The following is an 18,012-nucleotide window of genomic DNA, read 5'->3' on the forward strand; positions in this document are numbered from 1 at the left end:
TGACTCACATATGACAGTTCATACCTTCAAGACGTTTCTGTTACATTTTTATTTAGCTATAATGGAACATTTTCAATTAACAGCCAACAATAAGCACACTATACATGGGGAAATATGATGACGCTAGGGAAGAGGAGAAGAGCATAAAATATGAGAGGTATAAAAGTTGAAACACACCTGTCCGACTCGGCAGGTATGGACAAACATTAGGATGTACGCGTGTGCCGCTGTCAGGGCATGCAGCAGCGGGGTTGCACGTGCCGACAGAGTGGCATCGGTGACATGGCCTGCATTGGCCAGCTCTCTCAGCAGCACAGAGCCACCAGGAAACTCGATGGGCCGATGAAGAGGCTCCAGAGCTGACAGTATACTGTCCAACTGACACAAACCCTCTTGCAGAACTTTGGGCTCATGGGACAAAGTCTAAACCACAGTGAGAAAAGGAACATATTTTGAAGCAAGGTGGAAATATATCAATATGAAATCACTGGCACAGTAACAGATTGCCTAACTCCTGTGTTTAGCATAAAACTGATTCTAAGGGGTAATTTGTTAGTAGGTTTCAATCTCACCAGTATTGATTTGCAGACTCCTGCAACAGCTTGGCAGGCAGCAGAGGTGGGGAAGTCTATGGGCAGGTTTGGAAGCCCAAGGATTGACACTAGCGGTAGGAGACCTTTCTGATTTACAAACTCCTGACAGTGGTCATCTGTGGTGTTATTACTTAGTATAGACTCCACAAATTTCATCTAAAAAAAGAAAGAAATTCCCAATAAATATTTTACATGCATCTCTTCTGAATCCAGGCTTCGTTGATAGATAGACAGTCAGAAGAAGAAGAATGAGATAAAGCAGGATGCAGAGGATCGGAGTCAACACGTACCACATTGAGGATGTAATCCATAAGAGGGATGGGGATTCGCTCCTCTGTGCCCACCACTCTGTAAAACAACATTCACTTGTTCAGACCTGCAAACTCGGAAGAGGTGGAAGAGGTGAAAAAGGTGACTTTTCTTTATTAAGTTTTGAGTTCAATATCCTCTTTAATATAGACGCTTTACGTGTTCACACAAAAACAGCTAAGATTCAATGATAGCAAGAAATATTGTTTCCTTGCAGCTCTCACAGATCTAAAAGGTTGATGCTGTTATGAGGTACTAACTGCCTATTGCTTTCTGGCTCCCCCTGCTGTTGGCTAAAGGTATGTAGAGCCTCTTCCTCCTCCTCATCCTCGCTGGAGGCCTCCTCTGCAGCATGATTTGAGCGAGCTGGAGGCACAGTAACGGTCCCATCCGCCTTCTGTATAGATGGTTTCTGGCAGATGTACTCCGGTGATCTACCCAAGTTGCAAATCTCCTCCAGCAACTATCAAATAATAAAATAATAATTAACTTAAAAATGAAGTATCATTGCATACAAAGGGCATTTCTATAGATGGCATGAAAAATGTTTCAGTACTAGCCGCTTTACCTTGATGATGGCTGTCGTCGCGTCTGTTTTTAACGTGGGCTGGTGCCGCATTAGCTCGTCGACAGCACTGCCCAAATTGGAGGCAGTGTCTCCTGTTACATAGAAACACAGTTACGAACTAATTTCCATTATCTCTAATGACAACTGCCGCCATCTATAAGGGCTGCTCACCGAGCGGGTCAGAGCTGCGTCTGCGGCGCATGGCAGGCAAGTAGTCTGGCGAGAGAAGGACCTTGAACAGACGCTCAAAGGGTTGACACTGCACAAAGGAGTGCAGACCCCGAGCATTCAGACACAGGGCACTGAAGACATTGGGTAGAGAACCCAGCACCTCCCTGGTGGCAGGGACCTGCACAAACATAAGAGTTGAAACAAAAAAAATTAGTTTGATCCTAAGCTACACTTTAATTCAATCTTATACATACCCCAATCAGGCATATCAAAACTTAAATTATAATTATATCTGGGCACTTGGACACTGATAATTGTTGCTACACCTCTGGATTAAAGTGTTACAGAATCATTATAGATGAGAGGTAAAGAAAGAGAAAAATTCAGTGAATGGAATACACTTAATGGAATGCGTGGGCATGGGAGAAAACAAGAACCAAATAAATTAGAAGTGAAAGAAAACATAGCGTGAGAGAGATGGCAAAAAACAGCAGACTCACATCTTTGATGAGCAGTGCATGTAGCATGACATCAGTGAGACCATTATCCTGCAGAGAAGATAGTAAAGATGGCTCCTGGAACACAAACACGGTCACCACTTCTGTCGCTGAATACAAAAAAAGAGATACAAAAAAAAAAGAGAATGAGTACAGAAATCAGACGAATACAGAATATCAAAAACATTGTAACTAATGAAATTGTCTTTTTTTAGGTGATTATCTACTAGGGGTGTGACGAGACACATATTTCAATGATGAAATGTATAGGGACATTTTTTTATATTTTACCTTAAAACACAGTCATTATTGAATCGCCTTGTACTTTATGAAACAAATTAAAACTTCTATTTTATAAAATTATATTATGCAGAAACATCATGTTTTATGGTAACTTTGCACATATGTAAGAGACGTTTTTGAAGAGGTTTGCCTGTGAATGCATTTAAAATAACGTAATGTGAACAATTGCTATACTGTACTTGTGGTACGGTCAGTTCAGCTGCTGATCAGCCACGCGCTCTCAAAACGCTGCTGGCAGCGGGAACCACCCTAAACACTCGTGCTTATTATGCAAGAGGTGCTGCAGATGCGCTCAAACATTGAAACCCATCCGTCAAACAAGTGTTTACATACGAAAACGGTGGAAAATCATGTTGTCGAATGGCTGGTCCAGTAACTGTAGCTCTGCTCACAGTACACACATACATTGTGCAGTTATTAGCGTGTTCTGTACAGTTAAGAAAACAGGTCACACCACAACAAAATGTGCACTCACACAAATGCTCAGAAATATATTTTGAGGTCACAGGTTCAATTTAGGGAGCATATGCGATTTCTCGCAATTTTCGAGCCCAACATCCCATCATGCCAATTGCATCAGAATATTTTGTTCTCTCGTGCCGCTAGATCTCATGCCACGAGATCTTGTCACACCCCTACTTTCTACTCATGTGAGATGATGTGATCCTGAAGTCTGATACCCACAAAGCTGTGCATAAGGAGTTCATTTCACATTAGCATAGGCGAATGTGCTATCCTCGGTGTGCTTACCTAGGAGAAACAGTGAGGGTCCATAATACTCTGCATTACTGATAATGTGTTTCAGAGAGGTAGGCAGGGACCCATCCATTACTATAATGAGAACGAAAAGGCAATGAACATCACTTTTAGCTAATTATGCCTAAGTAACCAAAATTACAACAATTACAGTAATATGTTGTATAACAATTACAACATCGGATTAAATACCATGACGAATGCCGTCAGAGAACGCAGGGTCCTGAATGGCTTTTTTCAAGAAGTTCAACATCGATTTCAACAGAGCGGCCCTCTGAGGGATGCATTGCACACCTGTTAGGAAACAATAATATTATCAAACAGTCCAGTTCATTCCATACTACAACAACTTTAAAGAAAATGTAAACGTTGTACCTGCTCTGGGGGCACTGGCTGTATTGCTCTGTGCTCGGGAGTCTGTCTCTGTTCTGGAACCAGAAGAGGTGGACGGGCCAGGACTGCTCTCCATGGCAACCTCTGACACTAAAAAGACAACTGCATTATGACCAAATTGGGCAAGAAACAGGCCATGCAAGATAAATGACAAACCTATGCTTTTGTTACAACAAAAAAAAGTGGAGAGATACAGTTTGTCTAAAGAAATACCACCACACATAGTACACATGAAAGAGGTGCTACTAACTGTCCATATCAGTGTCCATATCCTCTGACTCAGTAGCTGTGCTAGGCCTCTGGATCTTTGGTTTGATAACAAAAGGGCACTCTTTTCTGGAGAGGTCAACTTCATGCTGCACAGAAAAACAATGGGGTAACATTCAGTCAACAAAAGAGCAGAGGGCGAAAAGCTGCAGTAAATGCAGGAAGATGGAACGAGCGGTTTGGGGGGCTTTTAGTACCTCCAGCCTGGAGATAAAGATTGAGAGGCCACCATGGGACTGAAAAGCAGCCATGTCCAGATTGGTGATAAGATCCACAACTCTCACTGCCCGTGTCACAAAGGTAATCTGGTCCTGCTCGTCCCCAAGGAACTTGATCACCTAAAGAGGTGACACAATTCATGACACGTCCCAACAGAACAGCAACTCAAACAATGAAGGATCCAAATAGACAAATGAGGGAATGAAAGTAGAAAGGAAATGGCGAACCACCAACCTTAAGCAAAGCCTCCATCATGCCACAAGATACTAAGGCCTCACCGCCTGCATCATAACTGGCCAGGTGATAAAGAAAGGAGAAAAGGGCTGTGGCAAATTGATGTGGGTACGGCTCCATCAGTGGGTCTGAAACAACAGGGGAAAAAGATCAGATGATCACCAAACTAGAAATCCAAGATGAGCTGAAGCAGAGCCCAATTAGTCAACATCCTCACCAATCATAGCCTGTATGCAGTTGCGGACGAGCACAGGTAGGAATCCATGGTAGGAGGCAGTTCCTGTGCAATCAATTATGTTCGAGAGTTTGGGGGTCCGCTCCAGGTGGACTATGGAGGTCAAAGTGCGCAAAGAGGCAGCTTTGATGTCCTGTAAAATCAAAAACAACAATTAATTTCATTGTTAAGAATTCATAGGAAGGGCTGAATTGAGACATTTTGGTCACAATTCAGTATTGGGGGCAATTGTTGCTATTAACGAACCATTAACTACGACTTTCCCCCCAATAAACTCTTAATTTGTTGCTTATTAATAGTTAGTAAGGTAGTTGTTAGGTTTAGGTATTGGGTAGCTTAAATATGTGCTTTATAAGTACTAATAAACTGCAAATAATAAGCATTCTAATAACAACTTAATAGTGAGAATTGCCCTCTATACTGAAGTCTTACAGACATTTTTTATCTTTTCAGATTTAGTATGTTTACTTTTTATGGAAGTTTACTTCTTGACAAATACTCTTAACAAAGTACAAGAATTATACATTGCAAAACAGTGCTCCAATGAGGTTTAGCTGTCACACACCACTAGCTGTTTGTCTGTGATCTGAAGTACATCTACTAGCTCTTCTATAAGCCCGTTGTAGAGTATGCTGTTAGCCGATTCCTGGAGGGCATTGGAGTATACTGCAAAAAATATACAAATATATATAAACGTCATTCAAAATATTAAACCCAGCAGACAAAAAACAAAAACCAAGTGCTGTTTTGTGAGAATAACTGCCTGTTCTTATTTGATTAGTACCAAAAGATTTACTTACCGAGTATGGAGATGGCATGCAGCCTGGCTTGCACAGCCTGCAGTCTCCTCTTGTGGTTGGAGAAGCCATGAGCCAGGCGAATGTGCGTGAAAAGCAATATTTGTTTGTCTTTAGGGATGTTGTACATGGCCGTCAGAGACTCCATGATCTCTGATGGACTCTCTGAAATCTAAGGGTGCATCGGGGAAAAGCAGAAATTAGATTCAAGAGTAATCAATAGCTATTGAAAGACTATGCTTGTAAGTGTTCCATAATGGAGGGCAGAGAAAAAAACCAGTGGAACTCACCTTATCCAGTTGTTCGATATGAATGTAGTGTAGCGTATTACTGCTCGACTGTTGAAAAGGCAATTATAAGAACAAAAAGGTTGAATGTTAAGGTTATACAGAAAGACAAATCAGGAAAAAAGAAAAAGAACCACAACAAAAGTAAAAAAAACAGAGACTTAATTTGTACCTTCTTTTCCACTTTGACTTCAGAGCCAGGTTCTGCGTAGAACTCAAAGTGCAGTGTTGTGGCACTTGGTGGATATTTCTGCAATGCACAAATTGATGCATCAGAATGGACTAAAAAGCTACACACTGCTGTGCTCAAGCAATGTTCAATACATAACAGAAATTAAGATGTTTAAGTGCATTTGGAATAGTATAGAACAAGTACAAAACAATTTACTGGCACAGTACTGGCTAATGACTCAACTGGCCAAAAACTGTTTCACACTAGCCCTGAGACAATGACTCATCACAACTTGATTAAATTACATATTATGTATTGCATGAGAAAAAAATACAACAAAAACTCCTTACCGACATCGGCAGATCTCTGCAGCACTCAGCAAGACCAAAGCCATTCTCCTTCCCACCCCAGCTCTATGACGGAGAATACAAACTCAGTGAAAGTGTAGGATTAAAGACCACAACCATTACCCTTGAAATGTCAGTGACATCAAAAGTGATACAACAAATAAACCAATTTCAACAAGGACTGAAATGTTCATACTAGAATTAAGGATGCCGTTTATTAAAAAGTTTTATGAATCAGAACATGAGGTTTTTCTCCAATACTTCACACTGGTGCAGCAGAACATGCATATAAAGTTACTACTTTTGCAGCTGCTTTCTATATTGACATATCAATCACTTTAAATTATCTTTACATAATGTCTGTGATGACCAACAAATGATTCAAAGTTGATCATACCTCAGCCAGATGTTGTAGACGGGCAAGCAATGGGCTTCTCTTATCGGAGCCCAGTCTGGTAATGTAGTTGGAACGTTTGCTGAATACATACAGAAGATTCAGCACAGACAGAACCACCTGCATGTCACATGATGCTAGAAGGGTGGTCAAGTGCTACAGACACAAAGAAATAAATACCAAGTCAATTCATGATATAAACCAATTAAGACTAACAGAGCCATGTGTTGGGCAACCCTACTAAACAGGGGTATTGTTTGTACCTCTATAGAGCTGTACAGGTGTCTTGAAAAGCTGTATTCGATTAGCAGCGCAGTGAAGTTGAGCACCGCCAGCAATAAGGCTTTTAGTTGCCCATTCTCTGGCCGGTCACAAACCAACAACCACGACATGTTCTCCACCGTCTGTCCCGCATCACAGAGGATGCCATCAAAGCGGTCCAGCAGGTCCACCCAATGATACAGCTCACACTGTGAAAGGGAAGTAGGCAGCCATGAGTGTGAATTGTATGAACACTAAAACCAAAAGCAATCTGCATATTTTCGTCTGCGCTGCACTTTGTGCACAGTACACATGCCGTCAACATAGTGCGCACAGACATGCGGTACACTTTTTTTATTATTATCGCACAGATCTGTACGTAGGGCTGAAGGAATTTCCTGAGCGGTGATTTTGTGGTGCTCATTAGCCCGGTGTGCAATATAACACACCTTTTTCCTTACTTAAAGAAAAGACTCAAGACCAATCAGATTATGATAAATACAAGATTAATATATATAATATTTAAAGGCAAATTGTTTAGACTTGTTACGTGCATATTCACAAAGCCTCAATACAAATCCCGATCATGTACAGTGGAATCCTATTGAAGAAATATAACTTTTGTATAACACTGTGCACACCAAACACATCCAGACACATTAGAAATACTGTGTTTTCTTTTTTGTTCCCACAGCCAACAGCAAAGCACAACAATTGATTTTAGAAACTTTTTGTTGCACATCACTTTTTATGTGCACGGGGCAAAACGAATGCATAGCAAATGGCACTGAGTATTACTGCATTTTTAATACTATATTATTATTCGAGCATCACCATTTCAGAACAAGCTTAAAGTATCTTCTGACACTGTGTTAAATAGAAAATATTAAATGCGAGTTAGTACAGAACAAAAGAAATTCAAGCTCAGAGCGAACAAAATAAAGCAGACTGCACATAATAATATAAAGAACAACACATAAACATTCGAGTCCGTGATCATGTTTCTTTGACATATTTTCGAGGAAAACATGCATATCCAAATTGGTCGGGTAAAGCCGGTGGCTGTCGAGAAACTTCTCTGCCATTAAATTGCGCGTGTGAAGCACTTTGTATTTTGCTTGATTTAAGTTATTTCAAACTTTGAAACTGCATTTAGTAGGAAACATTGCCTTTCAGTTATGTCAGTTTCAGTTTGACTGTTTAGAACTTTGGCATTCATTCTTGATTCAGTTAATACGATCTTTTACTTTTTGAATCATTTACGAATATAAATTACTCTCGTGTCTTATTTTCATAGCCCATTCATTATAAATAAAAGTGAACATTGCGGTTGCTTGTCATCCTCTGCGGTCAGCTTTTCAGAAGCACGGAATACAGAATTGCGGTTAGCACGACAGCCCTACCTGTGCGCATCTTCTGCACACTTGCCTGAAACTCACTACCCCAAAAGCAGTCATAATGGGCATGCAACAAAGGCATCCATAGATTCCTCAGGTTGGTTAATGGAGAATATTTTGAAAGCCTACAATGCTTCCTGTAATAGCAGGTGCAAAATGGAGCAATTAAGTATAGCCAATATCCCACCTTTCCGATGTTCCAGGTCTTGATTTGCTGGAGTTCCAGTAACAGTTGTTCATCGCTGCATCCCTTCAACTTCTCTATGAGAGTCCTGCAGTCGGCAGGCTAAGGGAGGAACACATGAACATGTCAACAGTTAGGAATTCCATCAGAACACACAACACTTTTGAGTACATGAGTAACCAGGCATACTGACCGCTTCAGTTGGGGTTTTCTTCAGCTTGCTTCTGTCAACCTTCATGGTTACTAATTTCTACACTCTGTTCCTATAATGAAAGCACTGACTCATAAATGTGAATAATAAAAAGCTTAGTCAATTTAATAGTGAATACCTACGTGCCACATTTAGAAAAACATAGCTATGCTACAGTAAAAAGAAAAAAGTCTATGAGGTGGTTTGATTGTTTTGAGGAAGGGAAATAATCGCACTTTCATGAACGCCCAAATATCCAAATTTAGACATAAAAGCAAACACGTCCTTGTCATTTTATAAACAATTAAGCTCTTTATTTAAACAAATAAATGTCAAAAACAGGGAAAGCACAAAACAGAGAAAGCAAAGTTAAGAACTTACGGTATATGATTTGGCAATTCCAACTTAACGGCATTTTTCATGTGCAAAACCTAAAAGGAGACAGATGAAAATGAAACACTCCCACAGAGTAAAGAAAGCTGTATCCTTGCAGTCAAATGCAACACATCTTGAGATTTCATCAACTTTACATATCATTAATACATTTCTAGTAAATTGTTCAAACTGAAATTTGTTTTATCAAAGCTGGCAAGGAAACAAAATCTGCACCAAATGAGAAGTTTGGGAAGCAATAACCCACAATTATTTCAGATATGGGGCACAATATCTGGGCACAAACAGTCTGGTGCATCCAACAAGCATGCTCACGGTAAATCCATTTGAATTGGCTGTTAATATGAAGTTAAGCTTTCTAGAATCGTATTCATTCCTTCTGAGAAATCAAACTGATTTAGAACCTCGACCCCGAGGGGCACTGGCTTGTAGTCAAAGAATCTGACGAAAAATAAGCCAACCGCGTTGTCATCACAATTCTGACACAAAAACTTTATTTAAATCCAGTACTACAACCTTAGAGCCGTGTTTAAAGACCCAAATATATGTTTGTCGACAGCAAACCAAACTATGCTGTGGTCGAGGAAGCGACACAATGGTTACAGCAGCTAGTTAACGAATACCTCACATTACAATGACATTAGCACACCAGAGCGTCCCTCACAAACGAAAGTGCACAATGCAGAATACAAACAAACAAGAACCACAGGTACCAATAAATAACAGCAAGGGGTGAAAACAAGAACATTTCCACACATATATATATAAATATAATCAAATATTTCTAATGAAAAGACAGAAGGACGTTGGATTGATAAGGATAGCTAACATGCTAGCTAGTTTTCTATTGCTAATGAGCTACTCCAGCGAGCTAAGCTGTGCAGATAAACATTGTCATGGCACTTTAACTTTTATTAACAACACAAATATAACACAACGCTCACCGGTATTCTTTAACTGTGTGGAAATGACCGAAAGGAGACCGTGACTAAAATGACCGTTAGCCGCTAGTGCGACATCTTTGAGCTCGCGAGGCTACACGGCTCTCGGCAAATAATTCCGCTCACCATGTCAACACAAACCCTCAATCTTTCAACTCAAGGTTAAAATATTTACCAAAGCACAAACTCAAACAAACGCGAGAAAGATCCTTAGTACAGACGTCGACCTGTAGCGGAATACGCCTGGAACTACCCCTTACGGGTCCTAATTTTTTCTGTCGGCAGCACACATGCTCCGGTCTAATCTACAGCCTGGTTCGTCTTGGCCTGCTCCAGCAAACCAGCTCACTCCTCTCAGATCTCAAGCTCACAAAAACAGTGTCTGTCGGAGCGGTTACACACTGACACAGCCGTACCATAGCGTATGTTATTCACATATTTTCAGAAATCGCTTCGTCTCTGTAAAATGTGGCCGGTGAAGCTCGCCGCGGCGGGTGACTTGATGCTCGTGCATGCGTTGGTTTAGTGGGTTAGCTGAGAAACGCAGAATATCTCGCTGAATCATTCCCCACTAGGGCCTACCATAACACTGACTAGTGGACGCTCTATTTCTCACTTTCTACTGCTGCACTTGTGCGCAGCTACATAGAGCGTGGCGGGTCAAACATGATGCTGAAGAATAGCTAAGGTTAAAAATATAAGTAGAGAAAATATCACGTATGTACTGGTTGATTGGATGAATTTTAAGTAAATTAGATTTATTACGTAATTAAATTTGAATCATTACTCTATGCATTTTCCAATCTAGTCTTCCTTATATATATCCAATTAATTATTCTTTCCATGATAAACGTTGTGCATATACCAGGACTGGACACAAAAGATCTACTTTCTAAAATATAAGCTATTTTTATTTACTTGAATGTTATATTACTGTAATCCACGCTATAAATTACGTTTAATATTCTGACATCTGAGACTGTCATACATTAGATAATTGTTCTTATTAATTGAACAGAGACAAGAGTTGCACCTTTTTGCATAAACACATGATATTTCATTACTACATGTGGTGAACAACTATTTTTGTATGTAGCCATCACTATTAATTGGGGGGCATTAACAGTGGTAGGATTTTTTACATATAATAAAGCTGTGGAAGTGCACTAGAAAATATATAGCCTTATTTTAAACAGTGCATTCTCTAGTAGAAAGCATTATATCTCCACCCCGAACAGATTAGAATGCTCCCACAAAATTATATTTTCTTCTTGCATGATTTCGTAAAGGCCAGATTAAAGGAATGTATGTGTCAAAACTGTTATGGTATGCCGTATTGGGGACACGATCATTTATAGTGAACACATTCTCGCTCAGTGTTTTGAAGCCTACTTTTGAACAATCTGAGGTTTAAAATTGAAGCTGTAACATGGTGCAACAAAAATTATACATCATTCAAAGATGTAATGTATCACATGAGCACATGCTATCACACATAGCCTCTTCCGTAGTCATCCCATGACAGATTCCGTTCTCGTTAGCGTTAAGTAACATTCCCTTTCATTTGCACCCATACAGAGTAAATGATAGACATTGTGCCTACAGAACGTAAACAGATTTGACTACATATAAATATGCGCGCGCACAATCGCCCATGCATCCTACACACCACAATGCTCGTCAGTCTGAGCACAAATTAAAAATGGCGGTATATATTAGTAAAGTGTCCGGTCTTTGGAAGCAAAACACAAATTTAACTGACTGTAGACACGTAAAAACCGCTAGTTATTTGGTCTGTAGGTGTTATGGGTAGCAGAGAGTAAGACAGTGGCGTCTCCATCTAACAGACAAATCCTAATTTAAGCTCTTACCTCGGTTGCGCTTCAACATAACTTCTCCATTTTACAGCAGCGAGTGGGGATGTACATCTCGCGATATTTCACTCGGGGTTCTCTGCTCCAATAGTAAACTGCTGCAGACATATAGACCGGCCCCTTCTAGACAGATTACCCTGCAAAATATATCAGCATCATACATTTTTCGTCGGAGATAAGTCTCTGAATGGATCTCTTCAGATAATCCTAAATCCCAAACGTCTCTTGACATACTGTGTGTACCTTGAAATGGATTTGGGTTGTAAGTATTTCTGTGTTTAGTTAGATTATTATAACATATAAAGTTCAACATGTGTTTGAAACAGCAAATGAATGAATGAATGAATGGGTGGATTGATGAATGCACGAACGAATGAATTAATTAATTCACTTTTATTTCCAAGTATTGTACAAGGCATTTTTTAGTTGCATAGACCCAGATCTAGAGAACAGACTGAGTAAGAACGATAAGAGGATAAATAAAATATAATTATAGAAAAGAACATGTATATATAAAATAAAACACACACCGTTCGATACTTGCGTAAGACTACAATTATTTGTAGGTACAATATACAAAATATTTGTACAAGTAATTATACAAATGTGCAAAGTTGTGTTAATAATTTTGTACGTGGCAAGGGCTTCGATTTGCTTAGGGATGGGACGTGCCCCATCAATATCCCGGGATCACCAAATTGTCCCTGTACCAAAACTTTTATCAAATAATAAATGTACATTTTATATAACCTATGATGCCCCTACGTGTCTTGTGGTTTTAAGTATTAATTATTTTACTTAACATTAATTTATCCAGGAATCATGTAATTTAACTTTTTTTACAACCGAATTCTGTAACAATTGCGCAATTTGTTTTACTCAAACGTTTAACTCTCGTTCTCTGCAATCCCGCCTCCGTAACTCTCTTTGCGTAGGGTTGGCTTTGCCTTTCCTCCCGCCTCTCTAAACAACGTCGCTTTATGATTGGCTTTGCCTTCTCTAGATAACTTTGTCGTAGGTTGCAGCTGATTTGGTTGTCAACGCGCCAAAACATAGCTGTGTCAACAAGACGCGATGAGTGTGATTGTTACCGGTAAGAAAACGTTCTTACCAAAAGTTTGTAGACAAAAATACGGGACAAGTTGCGTCAAATGTTGATTTAGGCACTGTGTTTTCTTCAATACATGACAATCTACAGTTTCTCAGTGTATGTTTAAAATGGGAGTTTGGATTGATCAGATGTCATGCAACACCAATTGTGTCATTTGATCAGGTGGCAGAAGCAGCCTTGCCAAGCATTAGCTCAGGTTGAAAGGCAGAGGCAGTGTCACAGGTGATTCGGTTAATAGGCTTATAAAACATGATTGTTATTTGTTGTTCATTATATTAAGGTTATAATTAATATTAAGATGGCACATTAGGTCTATTTAGCACTCAGTCATACATGCAGTAGTTGTAACAATGTAGGCATAAATATGTCTGTATATAAAAAGTCGTTTTTAGCCAGACTGTAGATGCAGTTGAACGTACAGTAGTTAATACTGAGTGGCTAATTGTATATTCTGGTGTATTTCTAAGGAAACTGATCCTACTGTAGAAAACAATAGACAGCGTAGCAATGAGAGTGACAACAACGAAGAAGTTGAAAACTATTTCATATAAAACTACTTGGAAGTCATGTTAAAATATGATGTTGTTTAAATAAGTCAAGTAAACGGTCAGTACGGCTATACATACCAATTTGTCCCATCAATGTCCAAATCAGACTTGCACCCTTGGTACGTAGTGTACTGTACATGATGTTTTGAAGCGATTAATGTAAATGTGGGTATAAGGGAAAACCAGCTAAACGTATTTGTATTAGTATAGTAACCATTATTTGATTTTATATTCGCAATATATATTTTTATATGAGTATTTTTATTTGATTACACATTATAAAAAGATTAGCCATTGGAACACGGCACTGTGAATTAATTGGGTCATTTATATGTAAATTGACTCGCAGCTGATTGGTTCAGTTTCAGTGCGAGAGCTCTAAACCAGGGGCAGCAGCCGCACCACCCCCACTTCCCGCGGCTATGATGGAAGGTGCACGGAAGGAAAAGTTCATTTTTGAGAGTGCTTAAAGGTCTGCCCAGTAGATGGAGCTGCAGATTTACATTTTTATGTATCTATTATAAACATTTATATTGAAAATAGTACAAGGGATGCATTTCAATATTATGTATAACAATATATTTGTAAACGTAAATACACCGAGGAGAAAAGAAAGACTTAAGGAAAGGCTGCAAACGAGATGGAAGAAGGTGAATTGGCCATAAATTGTGATTGACTTTTAAAGAGTGCCACCTATAAGTAACATTTACACAGACAGCACACAGTTACAAACTCATAGTCACTGTAATAACGCAATAACCTTTTAAAAACGGAAATTTCGCGTCTGCGTTGCGGAGCGACTCCCGCCAGTAGGTGGCGGCATAAAGCTGTTTAATTGTCAACCAACGGACTGAATAGAAGAAGAGTGTTGTCGTAGCAACCTGATGCGAGGATAACTTCCAAATAAACGCACAGCGTCGAGGTTGTTTTTGTTCGTTTAAGTTTGTACTTTTGTCATTGGTGATTTTAAGACAAAGCTGCCATTTACCTCGACAACTGAACAATTTTAGCAAAGCTTAACTCATTACAGAACGGTAAGTAAATTCAACATAGACCATTAGCTAAAAATCTCCCGTGTTGTTTGAACTTGTAACGTTTACATTTGTTTTTAATTCCCTCTAGTTTCAATGCCGGTGCAAATCATGCTGGTGCCAGCCCGTTTTTTAACTCAAATCGCGCACCTTGTTATTGTCATAATCATGTTTTGGTCAAGGGTAAGAACGCAGTGCATTTATATCATAATGTATAAGCTATTGAGCCGTGTGTAAGCTTACAAACCATTCCACAGGACAACAGCGTCAGAGCTTGTCTGCCCCTAGACTACACTGATGAAGAATACATATCAGAGGACACACGGTAAGGAAAACACAACACTTGCATTCTTTAATATTGATATTCTATACCTAGTGCCAGTGGTATACACAGTAAATGTTGGTCGTGGGTCTCTCATTCTCATAATAATTGTATTTGTGAGCAGGCTTGTGGTGGCATTATCTGTGACCCTTGGCCTGTTTGCTATAGAACTGATGGGGTTCCTCTCCGGAGTCTCTATGTTTAACAACAATCAAGCTCTTCTGTGTATCCTTCCATGTAGCGCTGTAGCATATATACAAGAAGATGTTGTGGAAGAAAAACTTTGTCAGATCAAAATGTTCACTTTTTAAAATGTGAGAACATTTAAAAAAAGTTTTTTCTTAACTGTGACTTTGCAGCCATAGGATGTCATGCCAGTGGATGTGTGGCTCTTCTCTTTTTCTTGTTTGAGCAATGGACTTGTGGCATCTACTGGTGGATCTTTGCATTCTGTAGGTCAGTCAAGTTGCAATCTTTATTCAATTTGATTTTAGTTTTTTTTGTAAGAAGGGGCAAAGATAAATCATAAATATATGCTTAAAAATAAAAAATGCATATGAAGGCATTTGTGAGATTCGGCTCTCTGTACATCAGACATTTGTACAATCGCATGCCAATGTTGTCTTAACTGTAAATGTCAGTAGTTGTAATTGAAATACTGATCTCAGAATTGAGATCGTAATTATGTTTTCTCTTTTGCTTTCTCCACTTTCCAGTGTGATGCCGGCCCTTTATGAAATTATCCTTTTCATTTTAGTATGTGGATTTAAGAGAAAGCCTCTGTGAGTGTTTCTGTCCTCTCCTTCTCTGGATTTGGTGTGGGGAAGGTGAATATTGTCCTTCCATGGGTAAAATATAAAACCAAAAACAATGGCGCAGCATTTTTTGCTTTTATGTATTTAACCATAAATGTTGTCATATGTTGCCCATATGTTTGCAGGGCACTGTTTAGGTTTTATATGATACAAAAAGAACAGGACCCATGTGAATCCAACACCTACGTGATCTAGTTCTTCCCCTTAAATAACACTGCATCTAGATGTTCACTGACATGCTGTAGAACTGCTAGGAGAAGTAAGTCCCTCAGAGGAGTGATGAGTCTGTCAGTGACACTGTACGTGGTGAACAAAGCGTAGCTTTAGATGGATTGGATTCATAAAGATGAATAGAAACAAACAAATGTGTGACAACATAAATAAACAGTGACAATGTCTAAAATTATTCACTGTTCCAAAATAACTGCAAAACTCATCTCTCATTAGCATTCTCCTAAAGGTAGTAGACTTGAGCAAATAAAAAAAAAAGGTATTGCCGGTTCCTGTTCCGATATGCAAAATAACTGTGTTTTTGATTTAATTATCAAATGACCAAATTTTGTATGTGCCTTTTTTATTCAAAGCCAACTACAGTTTCAGTTAATTGCAATGTACTTTTAAATGTAAATACTTGTTTTTTTGTATATCCAATGCAGAGAATTGATCTTATACATTACATCTGTCAGTGAAAGCCTTTTTAGGATACAGGTGCCTTTCTGCTGTTGTGGCACGTATTCATGTATCCTAATTTTCTCAGACAATTATTGTCTCTATTTCCAAGAAACTTCCCTCATATCCTCTAAATAATCCAACCACTTGTCCCAACTTAAATAAACCATATCAATCGATAAGGCAACTTTAGCCAAGATGCTGCATTGGCCCATCTTAAATGAGCTCCACTCTCTGTGTGTACACAGCCCTATTTCTTCTGCATTTCATATCGGCATGCTTTCCACCTCGTCGTTATTTTCACCCTTGTCTCTGTTTGACCCGCCTCATTCTCTGACCCCTCCACTTTCTGTCGCATAGTGAAAGCTCTTTTCACCTTAGGCCAATTAGTGTCAACTAGCCAGCCACAACTTCAGTGACCTCTGGCAAGATAATTAAGGCTAAATGGAAGGTGCACCTTGACAAAAAAGGCTCTTCCGGTGACTGTCTGAGACCTTTTGCCATCTCTTTCAGGAGCTATTAATACTCTGCACCCCACTGACCTCTTCTTTTCACTGATGTCAAGCAGCATTTCCACAAAATATTGGTGAGGTATAATGAAACACAAATTTGTGTTTGTACTAGGCACTCACAGACAACAAAGTCAGTTCTAGAAGTCAAAAACTGTGGTTGTTTTGTACAGTTGTGGTGCAGCTATTTTGAAGCATTTTGAAGTTTTGCTTTATTTTGTTATGTGTATGTAAATGTCCCATTGTAATCAAAGCATTAAGCATAAAGATGATGTTTATGAAGTTGTATTTGTGCAAGTTCTTGCTAGAGGTTAGGTTAGGCCAGTCTCAAATAAAGTACAACATTTCTGCATAAACAAAATTGTTGATCATCCTACTGGCTATTAAATCTTTCTGCCACATTCACAAAACTTTATTCACTACCAGAACATGAACAGCAGAGGGCTCTAGTAAATGGACGAAAGTATTGGAACGGCCCTTCTAATGAACAGGTTTGACTACTTTAGTCATTTCTGTGAGCACGAATCTAGAGCATATAATACTACAGAATTGCAACAGTTGTGGCATGACCCTTTTCTATTACAGTATGACAAAATCAAGCAAGCAAGGTTAAAAAAGAAATGATTGATTCAGTCTAGTGGAAGAACCTGACTGGTATGCATAACGCCTAGACCTCAACCCAGCTGAACGCCTTTGAGCCAAACACTCATCACCCAAACCCATCAATGACACAAGGATGCAGTCATTTTGGAACAGAAAAAGGCCCTTCCAAAGATGGAAACAAAATTGTTTTATGTTGGTTTTGATTGGAATTACTGGAATTGGAGAACATGTTTATTAGATGGCAGCATCCCAAAACATATATTTAGACACATACATATCCATGTATGTATGGATTGAAGACATGTAAATAGAAATAGAAATGGCTTCATTCAGCTAGTCACTTTTTGATCAGGACCTCAGTGTGAAAAGTGTCCCACTTTATCTTAATTCACCTTATATAATGATTAACTCTATAGTGCTGCAATTCAACTGTAATATAACCTGAGCATGTACCCTGAGATATTTTGTATTATTGTTGACATTGTTGCAGATATTCAGTGTCAATCTGAGAGGATCAATGAATGTCGCATTATAGTTTGTCTTCACTCTGGGTATCTCTAATGTTGACTGAACATTGATATGTGTACAGGGGATTATCCTTAAATGTCAATAATGTACTAGA

At 39.1% G+C, this 18,012-nt stretch overlaps 2 protein-coding genes across 9 annotated transcripts in view; one reads left to right on the top strand and one right to left on the bottom strand.

The window, feature by feature from the left end:
• The window catches only part of huwe1 (HECT, UBA and WWE domain containing E3 ubiquitin protein ligase 1), a 37,589-nt gene extending 25,727 nt beyond the window's left edge, over positions 1 to 11,862 (bottom strand). The window contains exons 1-25 of the mRNA XM_079478068.1: positions 11,780 to 11,862; positions 8,956 to 9,005; positions 8,578 to 8,647; positions 8,388 to 8,486; positions 6,806 to 7,012; positions 6,546 to 6,698; positions 6,152 to 6,214; positions 5,802 to 5,879; positions 5,633 to 5,680; positions 5,346 to 5,514; positions 5,111 to 5,211; positions 4,528 to 4,678; positions 4,311 to 4,438; positions 4,055 to 4,195; positions 3,841 to 3,946; positions 3,573 to 3,680; positions 3,390 to 3,491; positions 3,192 to 3,272; positions 2,142 to 2,248; positions 1,642 to 1,819; positions 1,471 to 1,562; positions 1,163 to 1,365; positions 884 to 941; positions 573 to 749; positions 178 to 423 (exon numbers count right to left, since the gene is read on the bottom strand). Of these exons, the coding sequence (XP_079334194.1) occupies positions 178 to 423; positions 573 to 749; positions 884 to 941; positions 1,163 to 1,365; positions 1,471 to 1,562; positions 1,642 to 1,819; positions 2,142 to 2,248; positions 3,192 to 3,272; positions 3,390 to 3,491; positions 3,573 to 3,680; positions 3,841 to 3,946; positions 4,055 to 4,195; positions 4,311 to 4,438; positions 4,528 to 4,678; positions 5,111 to 5,211; positions 5,346 to 5,514; positions 5,633 to 5,680; positions 5,802 to 5,879; positions 6,152 to 6,214; positions 6,546 to 6,698; positions 6,806 to 7,012; positions 8,388 to 8,486; positions 8,578 to 8,622 (2,841 nt within the window). The 5' untranslated portion in view covers positions 8,623 to 8,647; positions 8,956 to 9,005; positions 11,780 to 11,862. The remainder of the gene's footprint in view (positions 1 to 177; positions 424 to 572; positions 750 to 883; positions 942 to 1,162; positions 1,366 to 1,470; positions 1,563 to 1,641; positions 1,820 to 2,141; positions 2,249 to 3,191; positions 3,273 to 3,389; positions 3,492 to 3,572; positions 3,681 to 3,840; positions 3,947 to 4,054; positions 4,196 to 4,310; positions 4,439 to 4,527; positions 4,679 to 5,110; positions 5,212 to 5,345; positions 5,515 to 5,632; positions 5,681 to 5,801; positions 5,880 to 6,151; positions 6,215 to 6,545; positions 6,699 to 6,805; positions 7,013 to 8,387; positions 8,487 to 8,577; positions 8,648 to 8,955; positions 9,006 to 11,779) is intronic.
• An 874-nt stretch (positions 11,863 to 12,736) lies between these two features.
• Positions 12,737 to 17,193, top strand: tmem107l (transmembrane protein 107 like). 8 transcript variants are annotated; one of them, XM_079478120.1, is made up of 8 exons: positions 12,815 to 12,875; positions 13,056 to 13,115; positions 14,564 to 14,655; positions 14,730 to 14,797; positions 14,919 to 15,019; positions 15,154 to 15,250; positions 15,511 to 15,621; positions 15,735 to 17,140. In XM_079478120.1, the coding sequence occupies exons 3-7, from the start codon at positions 14,569 to 14,571 to the stop codon at positions 15,578 to 15,580; spliced, it is 423 nt and encodes a 140-aa protein (XP_079334246.1). In that variant the 5' UTR covers positions 12,815 to 12,875; positions 13,056 to 13,115; positions 14,564 to 14,568; the 3' UTR covers positions 15,581 to 15,621; positions 15,735 to 17,140. The 8 variants fall into 8 exon arrangements, with proteins under 8 accessions (XP_079334242.1, XP_079334241.1, XP_079334246.1 ...); XM_079478122.1 differs by lacking the exon at positions 13,056 to 13,115 and adding an exon at positions 14,413 to 14,475 and having other exon boundaries at positions 15,735 to 17,116; XM_079478116.1 differs by lacking the exon at positions 13,056 to 13,115 and having other exon boundaries at positions 12,737 to 12,875; positions 15,735 to 17,116.
• Positions 17,194 to 18,012: the final 819 nt, after the last annotated feature.

Source organism: Barbatula barbatula (genome assembly GCF_947034865.1).
Source record: "Barbatula barbatula genome assembly, chromosome: 17".
Classification (NCBI taxonomy): domain Eukaryota; kingdom Metazoa; phylum Chordata; class Actinopteri; order Cypriniformes; family Nemacheilidae; genus Barbatula; species Barbatula barbatula.

Bases quoted from the DNA above. Each gene is read 5' to 3' on its own strand.
- tmem107l (XM_079478115.1), top strand. The intron at 14,656-14,729 runs GTAAGAACGCAG...ACCATTCCACAG, and splicing joins TAATCATGTTTTGGTCAAGG to GACAACAGCGTCAGAGCTTG. The intron at 15,251-15,510 runs GTCAGTCAAGTT...TCCACTTTCCAG, and splicing joins TGGATCTTTGCATTCTGTAG to TGTGATGCCGGCCCTTTATG.